The 12,980-nt window shown below is 47.3% G+C and overlaps 2 protein-coding genes across 3 annotated transcripts; both read left to right on the top strand.

The window, feature by feature from the left end:
• Nucleotides 1-2,807: 2,807 nt before the first annotated feature.
• On the top strand, nucleotides 2,808-3,809 carry LOC126576721 (histidine-rich glycoprotein-like). Its single transcript, XM_050238027.1, has one exon. The coding sequence runs from the start codon at nucleotides 2,808-2,810 to the stop codon at nucleotides 3,807-3,809; it is 1,002 nt and encodes a 333-aa protein (XP_050093984.1).
• A 4,964-nt stretch (nucleotides 3,810-8,773) lies between these two features.
• LOC126576107 (uncharacterized) lies at nucleotides 8,774-9,707 on the top strand. 2 transcript variants are annotated; one of them, XM_050237221.1, is made up of 4 exons: nucleotides 8,774-8,909; nucleotides 8,994-9,072; nucleotides 9,148-9,280; nucleotides 9,398-9,707. In XM_050237221.1, the coding sequence occupies exons 1-4, from the start codon at nucleotides 8,891-8,893 to the stop codon at nucleotides 9,479-9,481; spliced, it is 315 nt and encodes a 104-aa protein (XP_050093178.1). In that variant the 5' UTR covers nucleotides 8,774-8,890; the 3' UTR covers nucleotides 9,482-9,707. The 2 variants fall into 2 exon arrangements, with proteins under 2 accessions (XP_050093178.1, XP_050093177.1); XM_050237220.1 differs by having other exon boundaries at nucleotides 8,779-8,887.
• The last annotated feature ends 3,273 nt before the right edge of the window (nucleotides 9,708-12,980 follow it).

The following is a 12,980-nucleotide window of genomic DNA, read 5'->3' on the forward strand; positions in this document are numbered from 1 at the left end:
CAGTCAAATATCTCTTGTAAAGCAATAATCGAATTTAATCACTTTTGTTAAATCATATTTATGATTATGCTTATGCGCGTTCATTTTGAAACGTACCGTATTGCATACAACAAACATAGGTTTAGCGCAACCTTCCATGCGAGTGGTTGGTAACGCATAACGCATAACGTATGTAGTGGAAAATTCTTCGCTTCACCCCCTTACGACTCCAGCTAATTCGCAAGAAGGAAAGGGGATTGGAAAATGTATTTTTCAACAGGAGTTCGGCTTTGAATGCAGCTTTGAAAACTGCCCCGATCTTGTCATGAAATAATGCAGAAATGCCTTGATGATTGCGATGATGAATACTAAACGGCCACCGTGTCGTCATCCTTTGTGTCCTGGGGAGCACCTGCAAAACGTCCCATCGAACCGCCTGATAACGTAAATCAGTTCGAGCGGTCGTTAGAAACGTTTTCAGCTGCTTAGTACTTTATGTTATCTTTAAAATAGCCTCTAATAGATTTTTTTTATATCTTCATTATTTCTAAAATCGCCAAAAATATTTCATTTTTATTATCTTTATATCACTGATTCTATCCGAGAGATGAATACTATTTTGCAGCATTAAAGCAGCTAATGATTACTCTTTTAGTTGCCATCACTCTTTCATCTTTGTTTTGCCATATGCACATTGAAGAAGCAGGCTGAGGCATCGTAATGGTCAACAACATTTAATGCTACGCCATGCGGCCATTCAACGGCGAAACAACACACTAACGCCAAGGCTATATACTATCAATCACCGTTACCACGGAATGTAATAGCTCATTGTCACTGAAATTGGACACATAGCACTTTGGTAACGTTATGTCCACTACGAATCCCCACTCCTCCCCTCACTTCATCCTTGAAATCATGCTCTGAAAAAGGATGGCCACCGTACAGCATACCACCAGCTTCAGAAGCGTCGCATAGAAAGTGGCATGGACTGGCAAGAGCCAGCGAAAGGGATTCGTTTTTGGCCACCAATGAATCTCATAAATGTTGGTGGTGAAAATGCGGCATAAATCATGCAGCAGAAAAGCAGGAAAAAACCACAGCGACCGTGCGCAGGTGGAACGACGATGATGGAACTCCAGTTCCTCACGTTGAAGTCCAACCGCGATTCGGTGTCCAAGGAACTGTTGGTTGACGAAGATGTATTCCGCTTGATTAGATTAGCGTTCCATTTGGCTGGCAACCGATCAGTAAACGATTTTCCGCTTCCTTGGGCCGCCTGGACTTTTGTTGTTCCCAACAGCAACATCCATATTCATCAAGTCGCTTGGGACGACCCGTACACTGTTTATTTGAGCTGGGGACTGATAAAGATTTCGTTCGCAACGGCAGCGTTGTGGTAGGGTTGGGGCACTAGAAGAGCAGCAACTACATACAGAAGCGGAAAACACCTCACAGCGGTTAACGGACAACAAACCTTTTGTAAGCCGATTGCCTTGCTTTTGTGCTCGTCTCGAGTGTTACATGTGTGCTGCTGCTGCTGCTGCTGCTGCTGCTGCTACTAGTGAGAAGTCACCACGAACCCGAACCAGCAGTCCCAGACCCGTGTGGCTAATTAAATTCCATTACTGTGTTGTTGCAAAGCAGGCACCACCAAAGGTCCTGCATCGGTGCCGGCACTCTCTGCTCTGCTGTGCACGTTCACCGACAATTCTGCCTCTTGAACTCTTAAAGCCAACTGCACCGGATCCGCTGCAGAGGGACTGAAGTAGTTTTTTTCCTTTTTTGCATTCCATCCGACCACCGCGATGCTGCCAAGGCTGGCGGCGCAGTGGAAAGCGTGAGCAAACTCATGCAGAACTTACGCCGACTTATGCGAGCTCAGCTGAGGGTGCTTTAGTAACGCGTCCCTTACATCGACCGTTACCACGGTAAGGCTTAATTTGTCGCGTTCCTTTATGAGATCACGATTCAGAAATGACTTCATCGTTTGCCCTGGAGAGCCTGCCGCGAAACGAGAATAAAGGTAAACAGCTTCATTGGGATGTGGTAGCTTACGAAGCAGATCATAAGCTATGATCCCGCTTATTAATTGTAATGTGGCTTACACGTGCTCGCGAGCTAATCAAAACACGCTGAAGGAAAACAGCCAAAGAGTTGCATCTGCTAGCCTTGGCTTTAAAATTCGAAACTTGCTTTTTAGTAAAACACCCAGCAAAAAAAACCTGAACCAGGCAGCATGCATAATCATGAATGGCACACCACAAGCCGCGACCCCGACCAGTTCGATCTATTAAAGAACCCAAACATCAAGGCCGCTTCTTCATTCCAACCGAGTGAAAAGAACACATCCTACCGTATCGGCTTCCTGCCTGACACGGCTGTTTAAAGAGCCAAATTTCAATTCGCCACCGCTACACGACAAAGAAAGAGCGTTCTCCGAGAGCATTCGCAGCATTCTGACGTTGGCATTGATAATGATTTTCCTTCCATTTTTCGGTCGAAGGTTACGCGGTGGGCTGGGTGGCCTGCGGCTGGCCGCAGCAGATCGATTCAGAAAATTCGTACAAAACCCTCCAGGGCCAGAGAGGCTAGATTTGGTAGTCCGCTCTCCACCGTCAGGTGTTTAGCCAGAGCCCGTGATCGAGCGCGTGAAGCGTTGAGGCGTGAAGTAGGCAAATCGAATCGCAACATGCGCCTACACTCCTCGACACCTCGATTCGATTCGAACCAGCCACACAGATCACTCGGAGATCGTCTGGAAGGGTATAAGATCGGCCGGCAGCACCAGGCCACCGTGCAGTACCAGTTCGATTGTGCGGTCCAAGATGTCGTCGCTATCTAGTGCGCGCTGTTCGGTGACAGTGGTGGTGGTGGCGTTGTGTTTGATTTCTTTGGCGTTCGGTGCACCTTCTGCGTCGTCGCCAGTGCACCGGTCTAGCGATGAGGCGACCGCATCGAGTTACTTCTACTTTAGTCGTTCGCCGGGCCATTCCATTCAGCTGGGCTCGTTGCCGTTGGATGGACACAGCGTTCCCCATCTGTTGACTGAAAGTGCACGGTTCTATCCGGTGGTGAAGAGCGTGGAGTACGAGCTGGACAGTGGTGAAGAAGAGGGGGATGAGAAGGCGAATGAGGATGATGAGGACGATGAGGAAGAGGATCAGCATCACGGGCAGGCGTACAGAGTGGTGGAGCATGGACCAGAAGAGACAGAAGAGTCCAAAGGTTCTGCTTACGGTGAGGAACATCACCAGAAGAAGGGCGAAAAGGGAGTGAAGGGATACGATTCGAAGCACAAGCTCGAGAAGGGCAGCAAGGGTAGCTACGGTAAGGAGGATCATGAGCATCAGTACGGCCACGAAGGGGATCGGAAACATTCGCACCACGACGAAGGCTCGCACTACCACGATCACCATGCGGCAGCCAAACGGACCAAGGGTGGAAAGCATCACGAGAAGAAGCACCACAAGAAGGGCTCGAAGACGACGGGTTACCACAATGTGTACCACAAGGATGAGTACAAGAAGGAGCACATCTTCTACGATACGGCTGACCATCAGGGACAGTTCCGGAAGTACGGATCGGCCCATCAGCATCACGCGGACGAAGCAGGAAAGAAGGCAAGCGGTGGCCATGAGGATCGTGCACATCAGGACAGTAGCTACAAGAAGGAGGGCAGCAAGCATCAGGGCAAGTACGATGAGCATCATGCGGACCACAAGCATCACCACGGACAGAATGAGTACGAGAAGGTCGGTTCGGCGTACGGTCAGAAGCATGGCCACCAGGGTGCCGGTGAGCGTGGTTACAAAATCATTCACCAGTAACCCAGCGTGGCCATTTCTGTGGCGGCGACCAGTGTTGCGTTCTGCATTTATGTAAAAGGGAAAACTCTCGGCAAACCGCGCGTGGCGTCGGAGTCGTGTCGTGGGGCCCCTATTTGCGTAATAAATTATCTGCTTCCATCAGCCTCGGTTGTGATACGCTAAATACATCTTGCAGTGTGGTAGGCAGGCAGGCAGGCAAGGTAGGTATGGGTAAGCTGGCGTGCAGGCTTCATTGCAAGGTGAACAAATCGAATCATTCCACTACTTCTGGATCCATGCAAGGCCGGAGGCGTGAGGCGGGAGTCTGTTAAATGAGAATGGGTCTGCTAGTGGTGTTCTCCTCGCAGTTCGAAGGCCTTGCTGGTCATTCTGGCATCTGGGCGGTAGCCCTGGGCGTATCTGGAATGTGGTCGAGTGCAGACAATAAACATGGTTCAATATTTCATCGGTGAAAATATTTTCTAATCATCATAATGCTTGATTTATTGCAACGAATCAACACGGACCATGAGGTGCTGCTGCTTCTGCCACACCGCTGGCTCCAAGGCACTTGCGAGGATATATTTTCATTAGCTTTATTAGGCCTTGTTTGAGTTAATCTTTCCTCTAACGGTGGATGCAGGAGTTTTTGGGGGCCTGCGAAACTTGAGCCCCTGCTCTCTTCCTCATTCAACGGATGAGGAATTGTACCATTAAGGAGGGAAATTTATACCCTACGCTTTACAATGGTGGGGCTTCAGATCTTGGAGGGAGGTGCTGGTAGTTGTTAATTTTCTGTTTTTTTTTTGTTCTATGCACCTTTCAAAGATGTTCGGTCTGGAAAAGACATATTTTGAGGGGAAAGTAATGCTTTTTTTTAATACAAAATTGTATTGTCTAAATTTGTCATAGTAATCAAATATTTCTGTAAACTGTGAGTGATTTACAAGATTTTAGAGCGTTTCTCATCTTTATACAAATATGCAAAACTCAACTTTTTAAGATAGAAACGTGAAAAGTATAACTTTTTCAACTACAAAAATCTGCCAAAAATCGTAAAATTGGATAATCAACAAAAACTCTACAGGGATACCTGGATATACTTATAATCTACGATAAGAATATTGATTTCTATTTTTCTGATGACCCATCACGCAGCTACGAATTGCACCGTTTTTGGTTCAAATCAAAAGACTTGCCCCTTAAGACTTAAGCGACGAACCCGGATTGATCATTATTCAATCGGTAGGCATCACCGTGTGCCAGCTTTATCTACTTCAAAATGCTGACAGAAATTGAAAAAACGGAAACTTTTTTAAGAAGCTCCACAATATAAATATTTCTGAGTATCGTTGTTTCTGTATTTATAGTGAATTGCGTTGGATTGCGATCCAATTTGGTTATTCAATTGGTCATCCTAATGCCGTTGCATGAAGGGACAGCGCATACTCCGGACACCACGATCATCATCGCATTGAATCGAATATGCTTCATTAAATATAGCGAATTCCATTATCATACGGTAGCACAATCTGCTAATTGGCATGTGCATGCATTAAAACGGTTTCTTGTTTGCCAGCGCATCTAGTCTGCATAAGATGGAGGTGCCGCTGGCTCGCCTCACAACACGAACCGTTGTAAGCCGCCACCAGCCTGACTGTACCAGAGTACAGGAAATGCACTCCTCAAGGAACTTAATTTCCGCCATGCAGAGCGCCGTGCTGCGCTGCGTGATGAAATTTCCGGCGATGCTACCGTCCATTCCATAATTAAACCCTCGATTACGCTCCTTCCGCCCATCCCTTCCGTCTCTATTCTCGCTGAATTGACAAAATTATTAAAAGCTGTTAGCAACCAGCACGAAGAGAAAGGGTGGTGAAACGGGAGGTACTGCGATGATTTCACCCTTTCTCCCAAGGGTGGTGAGAGTTTAAATTAAAATTAAACATTTATCATCATCGCAGCATTCGGCATTCTCGGGGACAGTGGACAGTCGTACCGCCAAAGGGCGCGTCTTTTGAGTGTCGATTCCGTGGTGTACTGGCTGGATTTGTCAATTAGGAGGACCGGACTGGTCCCGTGGTCACCAGTGGACGGTTTATGGCTGGCTAGTTTTCAAGCTAACCACCATTAAAGTGACTTTCCTGGCATGTTGGGTAAAAGATAGTTCCCACTAAAACCCAAGTACCGATTACGACAGACCACCGGAGGAGCTGTAGAAGAGACATTTTGTAAAATCCTGGCTCCGCTGGTGGCCACTGGTGATTATAAATTCCGTTTCACCTGGCTCAAGGCCACTTGAACCTGTGACCTAGGCGAGAAGGTGTGAAAATGCAACACCCCTGGCAGTGAGGCTTAAAATCACGTTACAAGCTTGTAATGGCGCGTCCAGCTTGTGCTGCATAATCCATCCAACGTCCTCTCATCGCATACAGTGTACTGTTGGGAAGTGTATCAGCAGAGGAGTGAGTCCTTTTGCAAATGCATTGCTGCATTCTGCTGCAGCATGATATCGTGCTTTGCCTTTTGCTGCACTCACGCTCGCTGGAAGGATGGCTGGAGGGAATTATTAATGAGGAGCAAAAACGGAAGCCACAATCAACAATCACGAGCTATGCGGCACCAGCGGCCATCGGTCGGACAGTTTAGCAACCTGTCACTTATCGGAATGGTGCCCGCAATGTGTCTGCGACACGTGTGCCCGAGGATGCTACTAAACATAGATACAAGTAGAGCTACGTGCTTTCATAAAATTAAATTTGTGTCCCACTCGTCTGACCGAGAGACAGCCAGAGAGAGGCCGAGATGCAGTGGAACTAGAAAATTGGAATCATATGCTGGCCGGAACAACGCATGCAATCCGCATCCTTGCGGACTGGTCCGCACCAACACGTACCAACGACGACGACGACGACGACGACTAAGTGGTTTAGATTTTAGACTTCTCCCTTTCAATTATCGCAATTATGTTTATGACTTGGCGAATGCAGCCAACATTGATATGGACACTCGACTACCGCCGCGGGGGTGAGCTGGTGCTTGGGGTGTCCTTGGAGGATAATTTTTATATTCATCCGGCAGCCCGAGGGGGTCTCCGTCTTCTAATTACATTCGGTCTCCTTTTTGGTCCTCGTCGGTGTCTGCGGCGCTTGCATACTGCATGGTTTCTGGGTTAGGAGGACATTGCAAGTGGTCTAGGCTTTTGGAGACCAGTTGGGGCATTAGCTGGCATAATAACGACCAGTTCCAGGTAGAGGTAGGTCGTGGTTTTGTTTCACATCCCGATGCCGGAGCTGGGACACTTTTGCCGCACGCTTTGTGTCTTAATTATCATTCGCCAAAGGGTGCCAGCTCATGCGACGGGTGTTGGTTTCGAATGGTTCGAAGGTAATTGTGTTATGCTGTTTTGATTGTTTGCCATCGGTTTCCGGTTCCGGTAGGGTAATGCGGTTACGATGTACACTCGTGCTGTGTCGTGAAGAAGAGAGCTCCACGCTCGTGGATGATTCATTTGGGTTGAGTTCAAAATTGAAAAGAAACAAATCCAATTTGTAGCACTGGAGCATGTGTAACGCTCAATGAGGTAGATTGAAGATGACTTTATTTAGCATCGGAAATTAATTTGAAGGGATTTATCATTCAATGGCTGCTAATAGAGTATCTTTTCTAATGTTGGTTTCTTGGTATTGTAGCTTAGTGCATCGTTCGCTTGATTGTTTATTTTTAAGCAACTTCTCTTGGGTCTTGCCTTTCTTTTCTTCGCTGTCTTTATAAACTACTAACAACAAATTACCAACAGTTCCTTTCATAAATATTTAGAGATCATAAATGAATTTAGTTTGGCAATGCTCTGCTGAAACAAAACTGAGACTAGCAAATGAAATTAAATGAATCAAAAATGGGACTAGCACATGAGTTTAAGTAGTCCCGCGTAAGATCTTCTCGAAATATCAAAGCGAATTACCCAAGACTCTCGATCCCATGATATCATTAAATTATTAATACACTCAGTCTATTGAAACCAGGAACACTATTTTTGTATCTGCGACTATGCAGGAGGCAGCCTCTCCATCAGGAAGAGAGTTTTTTTTAGAACATTTTCATATTTTTAAAATGGCTATTAGACGGTATCGTGTCAAAACATGCTGAAAGTATTATGTACAAACCGTCTGTGCACAAAACAATAAGATTCGTCATAACTAGCCGTTGTGCTACACCAACCCCATATATCACAATCGTAGTGATGTGCTTGATTCCTTTCCGAAGAAGTATGACCGGTTTATGACTTTAACCCTGTCCCCTTCCACAGCACATCATTGGCGGATGATAACAAGCGGCGACACTAGAGGTTTCTTAGGAAGTGAATCACCCAAACGACAGACGAATGAAGATTGTGACGCTTATTGAACGAGTCAACCGCCAAAAAACTGGTGACACATTCGGCGGCTCACTCACCACCATCAAACCATCCCCGGTACCACCTACGGAAACAATGCAGATACAATGGCCACCTAGGGCACCGTTTCGCAGCCATAGTGGCGATCATGCAGTCGAGTGAGTTCCAGCGGACCGAAACTGTTGTGTCTGTTTTCCGGCATTTTATTTTGATCTTTGCTTCGTCCATTCTCTCGATCGCTCGCCAGCTGAAAGAGTTAAAATGTTAACATAAAATTCAAATTTCATGTTCGCGTGTGTGGTTGTTGTTCCAGAGCAGACCCAAGCCCGGATGCACGTTGGTGTGCGTTCGGGTGAGCGGCGGCCAACCAAAACAAATAACGCGCCCGTCTGCGGCGATGCTGCCACGGGGGGGGCAGCCTAGCAGGTTAGTCATCTCCAGAGCATGATTGTCAAAAATACAAGCAGCGTCGCTCGAAACATTGTGCGTCTCACGCACACGTTTGCAGTGGCCGTGGGAAGAGATGGACGAACCCAGGAGGCCCCTGAGGTGATCATCATGCTGCAAACCCCGGAACAGTTTACTTGACGCGATCAAACCGTACGGATGGCTTCGTGTTTGGTGAAGTTTTCTTGCCTGCTGCTGCTGATGGCCTTGATGGCCTTCGGTGTGGATAGCCGTGCACCGTCTTCGCCGTCGGAAGGTAATGACGTTGTGCGACATTTGTGTGTTCCTACGAGGCCTTTGTTTGATTGTTGGGCTAGCTAATTAACATCTGTTCAACCGCTCTTTGCATGGGACCTTTGCAGATGTCGATCGTGGCCACGAGCAATTGTCACGAGTGGCAAGAAGTCCGCAGCAACCTCAAAGTTTCCCGAATTTCCCGCCGTAAGAATGAGTTTTGCTAGTGTTTTGAACTCCTTCCAATTATTTTCATCGCTCTCCCCATCCGTATCATCGTAGGCCTCAGTTCCCGTTCGGGAATCCCGAGATCGTATCACAAGACACGCAGCGCGACAAGAATGGGTTCGCGCAGACCACGATCTACAAGTATCCGAATGGTATGGGATCGTCATCGGTGTCCACCAGCTATTCGGTATGAAACAATTAGCGGCTCGCGGGCGCGCACGCGTCATCGACAGAGCTATCACGTCGCGTCCACCGTGCGTTGACGATTTTACGGGGTTTACAATGTGTTCCATTTCCATTTTAGGGATCGTCTAAGATGACCAGCACTGCTAGTGGGGCGCTGCTACTGGGTGCTGCCATCGCCGTGTGCGGGAAGCTACTACATTGAGTGAGCGAGTGAGCGAGGTGTTTGATGTTGAGAGTTTAACGCCAACAGAATTTTACACTATCAGCGGTGGTTCAGTATTCCCACGAGCGATAAAAGGGCAATGTTGCGATTTTTTCGTAACAAAGTAATTTAGCCTGGAATTAACTTGTCCCGTCTGGAGGTTTTTTTGATATTTTTGCATTCTCGTTCGATGGTTTTGGAATAAAACAAAATATTTTAATAAAACGCTAATTTATTTTTTCATCTTTCGGACAGCATAAAGCATGTGATCTGTTGATAGAATCCAGTCAAAAGAACTTGAACTAAGAATGCGCTGCTAGACGATCGTCTTCTGTCCACACAAGGTCGTAATATTCAAGATTTAAGCAAAACTTGTTTCTGCTCACCCTACAACTGCAAGCAACAGTTTGTGAACGATGCAGCGGCAACACATTAAACCGCCATCGAAACCATGATGGTTCTTTGTATGGGGAAAGTTCTGCCCCGTTTTGTAGTGTAATGCATCTTTCGCCCTCCGGTGCGGTCCAGGGTGTTTGATCTGGTCGCACTCCAAACCAACACGAGATGTCTCTGTTGCGGTGTGCTACCGGCGTTAACCTTGCCGCTTGGTAAATGGTGAACTCACCGAAAACAGAGCAGAGCAATGGCTGGAGATGGGAAACAAGAAAACTTTCTCCGCCACCAAAAACGAACAATGCGATTGCAATGGTAGTGAGGCCGGCGGTGAAATGTAAACCCGCTCACCGGTAAACTCGACCACAAACACACATTCCATCGAAAATTTATGACGCAATTTGCATATCAGGAGAGCAAATATTTATGGGCACGGTGTGTTTTGGAATGCACTCACTATCCCGCATTTGTAGTGTAGTGTCACTTCTTCAGTACCATTCCGATGAAGTTCGAGTCGATCGATTTCTTTCGGTTTCGGTGGTGGCTGCTAGTGTCTTGGGGGATGGATGTAAGTTTGGCAATTAATATGAGCAAAGAATGAAGAATCGTAAATTAAACTAAGAGACAGGCCATACTAAGGTCCCTCTTGCAAAACAACACAACACAAAAGGCAAGTGTTCCATTTAGTGGCAGGAAGGGACTCTCCCGGAAAGCCAGACAATCAGTCACTGGTCACCAGCTGATGTTTGTGTATCGCGAATGTATTAACGGCCAAAGGCGCACGTGGAGCAGCATGAAGTTCACACTCAAAGTGCTTTAATGTGTGATGCACGATCTGCACGATAGCGGAACGCCACAGCAGCACAGTTAGTTCAATTCGCTCCCCTTTCTGGTAGCATGGCACGTCCAGTAGCGCAAAGATAACCGTAATACACACATACACTCGGGTGCCGCGAAGAAATTGATTTTCATTGCAATTGCTTATGACAAGTGCAACCCGGGGAGCAGAAACCCGACGACGCTTATCGAAGGCGACAGGCATTATAATGCAATTTTCTGCTGTATTTACTTGTTCTTGCCAAGCAGCTTCCTCTACTGATGGTGGTGCTGGTGTAGAAACACTACTTGTAACTTGGGCGAGCTCTGGAGGGTTGGTGTGATCATTGGCCTTGAAAAAGGATGAAATCAATTCTCGCAGTCGTAAGTGTGCCAGGATCTGGCAACGGGACGAGAACCACACCTTATCCTTACCTCTCCGTGGTAGCGATTGTGACGAAAAACCACTAATACAACATTATTTCACTCCCCATCATGTGAGTTTCGAATGGTGTTGTCAGTGCGCGAGCAGCGAGTAGCAAAAGGGGAGATGCAATTACCCGCTGTCACCCGGGTGCTACGATTGGGAACGGGAACAGCGATGATGACGATGACGACGAGGACAACGATGACGGCGGAAGATTGAATATCATCGCAACATGGGACACACGTTCCGGAATGGTCATTGCACTTGGCATCCGGGGGGATCAGGGAATCCGCCTTATCGTTCGTTTGTGGTTTTTACAATAGGTTTCGCGAAAGAGGTTGCAGGATGTGTTTCATGACGGAGCTGACGATACCAGAGTCTTTTAGATTTTTAGAAAAGAGTTGCTTAATAACTCTCAGGATTTGTCTCCATAAAGTATTGTTTTTCAGAATTTCTGCGAAAAGGAATAATTAATAGAGTAAGATTCATCAATTTATTCGTCGTAGAATCGATTGTCTATTTCTTGGAATTCGCATTTGCTCTTAAAATATCAGAATCTCGTATTAATAAAATATTGAATGGTTGCAAGATGTTCAACAGAAACTATTGGTCCATTCTTTATTCCAAAATGGCAGAACCGTGCTCCATCGCTCCTTCGGTAGGTCACTGTATCGTTTCAACGTCAACGTGAGTTGCCGGTTTTCCACCAACGCTCCAGCACCGTAGCGAACTAAATCGAGTGGGAATTAGCTACATTCTTGCTGAGGGTTGTACCCTCGGTTGAACGTTGGGGCGGAGAACCTTGCGACTGCATCGCAACCCGTGGTGTGCACTCTAGCCGGCCCTCGCCGATGCACGATTGGGTTCTGTTTTTGATGTCATCATGATTTAGCGATCAATAAATAAGGCTACAAATCGGAAACGCTTCTCGCGAAACCAATGCCAGCACCGAACGTGGAATTGCGTTCCAGTGTAACAGAAGGAGCCCAGGAAGGACCTCGGAACCGAGCTCCAAAAAACAATGTCGGATGCTCGTCCAGTTCCGTCTTGCACTGGCACTGGCCGGTTGGGCGATGTTTTAAGCAGCGGCCACATACGTGGAACGACTTCCACTTGCATCTTCCAAGGACGTGCACCGGGACGGCGTAGTGGGCAGTAGTGCAGTCCACGTGGTCAGTCCAGGCCAGTCCGGTTCGCGTAATTTATAGGCCTCGGGAAAAGAACGCTAAATTATGCTTATTCCTTGCGTGCCCGGTGGCAACATATTGTCTTGCCCGCGTTGTGTCGGTCGGAAAGGGTTTCCTCTTTTCCGGTTAAGCACTCGGTTCCATTTCGGAATGGCTCGGAACAGCGTCTCCAGTGACGGTGGCCCGCAAAACCGGAATGGACAGACTTGCTGATGCTGATTAGTTCGAGGTTGGAGTCCAGGCAAGTTCGGGCGCACCTAGATCCCCCACCGAGGGCCATGGGAAGTGCTTATCCTTTTGCAGTTTACTGTCCGCGACCGCATTTGGTTTCGTCGTTGCCTCGTTTGGAATAATAATTAAAGAAACGCGCCAAGGACCGTGTCGGGTGCTCCTTAAGCGGAACAGCGACTCACCGCGGGTAAAAAAAGGACCCGGGAGTTGGGAACCCCTAACAAGACCGTATAAATTAACCTCCTTCGTTCTTTCATGCTGGCAAAAGGGAACCAGGAACCGGAATCGAACGGAAAGGATTGCTGAAGGGGGAACAGGAAACGGTTCCGCGGCTACAAATCACGCTCGAACGCCTGGGAATCGAACGGAAATCTTGTGCCCTCGTGTGGTGTGTTCAGGGCGAACAACGTCTTGGTTGTGGAATTTGACTCCTCGACTACGACGA

Source organism: Anopheles aquasalis, chromosome 3, assembly GCF_943734665.1.
Source record: "Anopheles aquasalis chromosome 3, idAnoAquaMG_Q_19, whole genome shotgun sequence".
Lineage (NCBI taxonomy): Eukaryota > Metazoa > Arthropoda > Insecta > Diptera > Culicidae > Anopheles > Anopheles aquasalis.

What these genes read in the sequence shown, in the direction of transcription:
- LOC126576107 (XM_050237220.1), top strand. Translation starts at nt 8,791, where the DNA reads ATGGCTTCGTGTTTGGTGAAGTTTTCTTGCCTGCTGCTGCTGATGGCC. An exon ending in ACCGTCTTCGCCGTCGGAAG is followed by an intron (nt 8,888 to 8,993) that starts GTAATGACGTTG and finishes GGACCTTTGCAG; the next exon opens with ATGTCGATCGTGGCCACGAG. An exon ending in AGTTTCCCGAATTTCCCGCC is followed by an intron (nt 9,073 to 9,147) that starts GTAAGAATGAGT and finishes GTATCATCGTAG; the next exon opens with GCCTCAGTTCCCGTTCGGGA.
- LOC126576721 (XM_050238027.1), top strand. Translation starts at nt 2,808, where the DNA reads ATGTCGTCGCTATCTAGTGCGCGCTGTTCGGTGACAGTGGTGGTGGTG.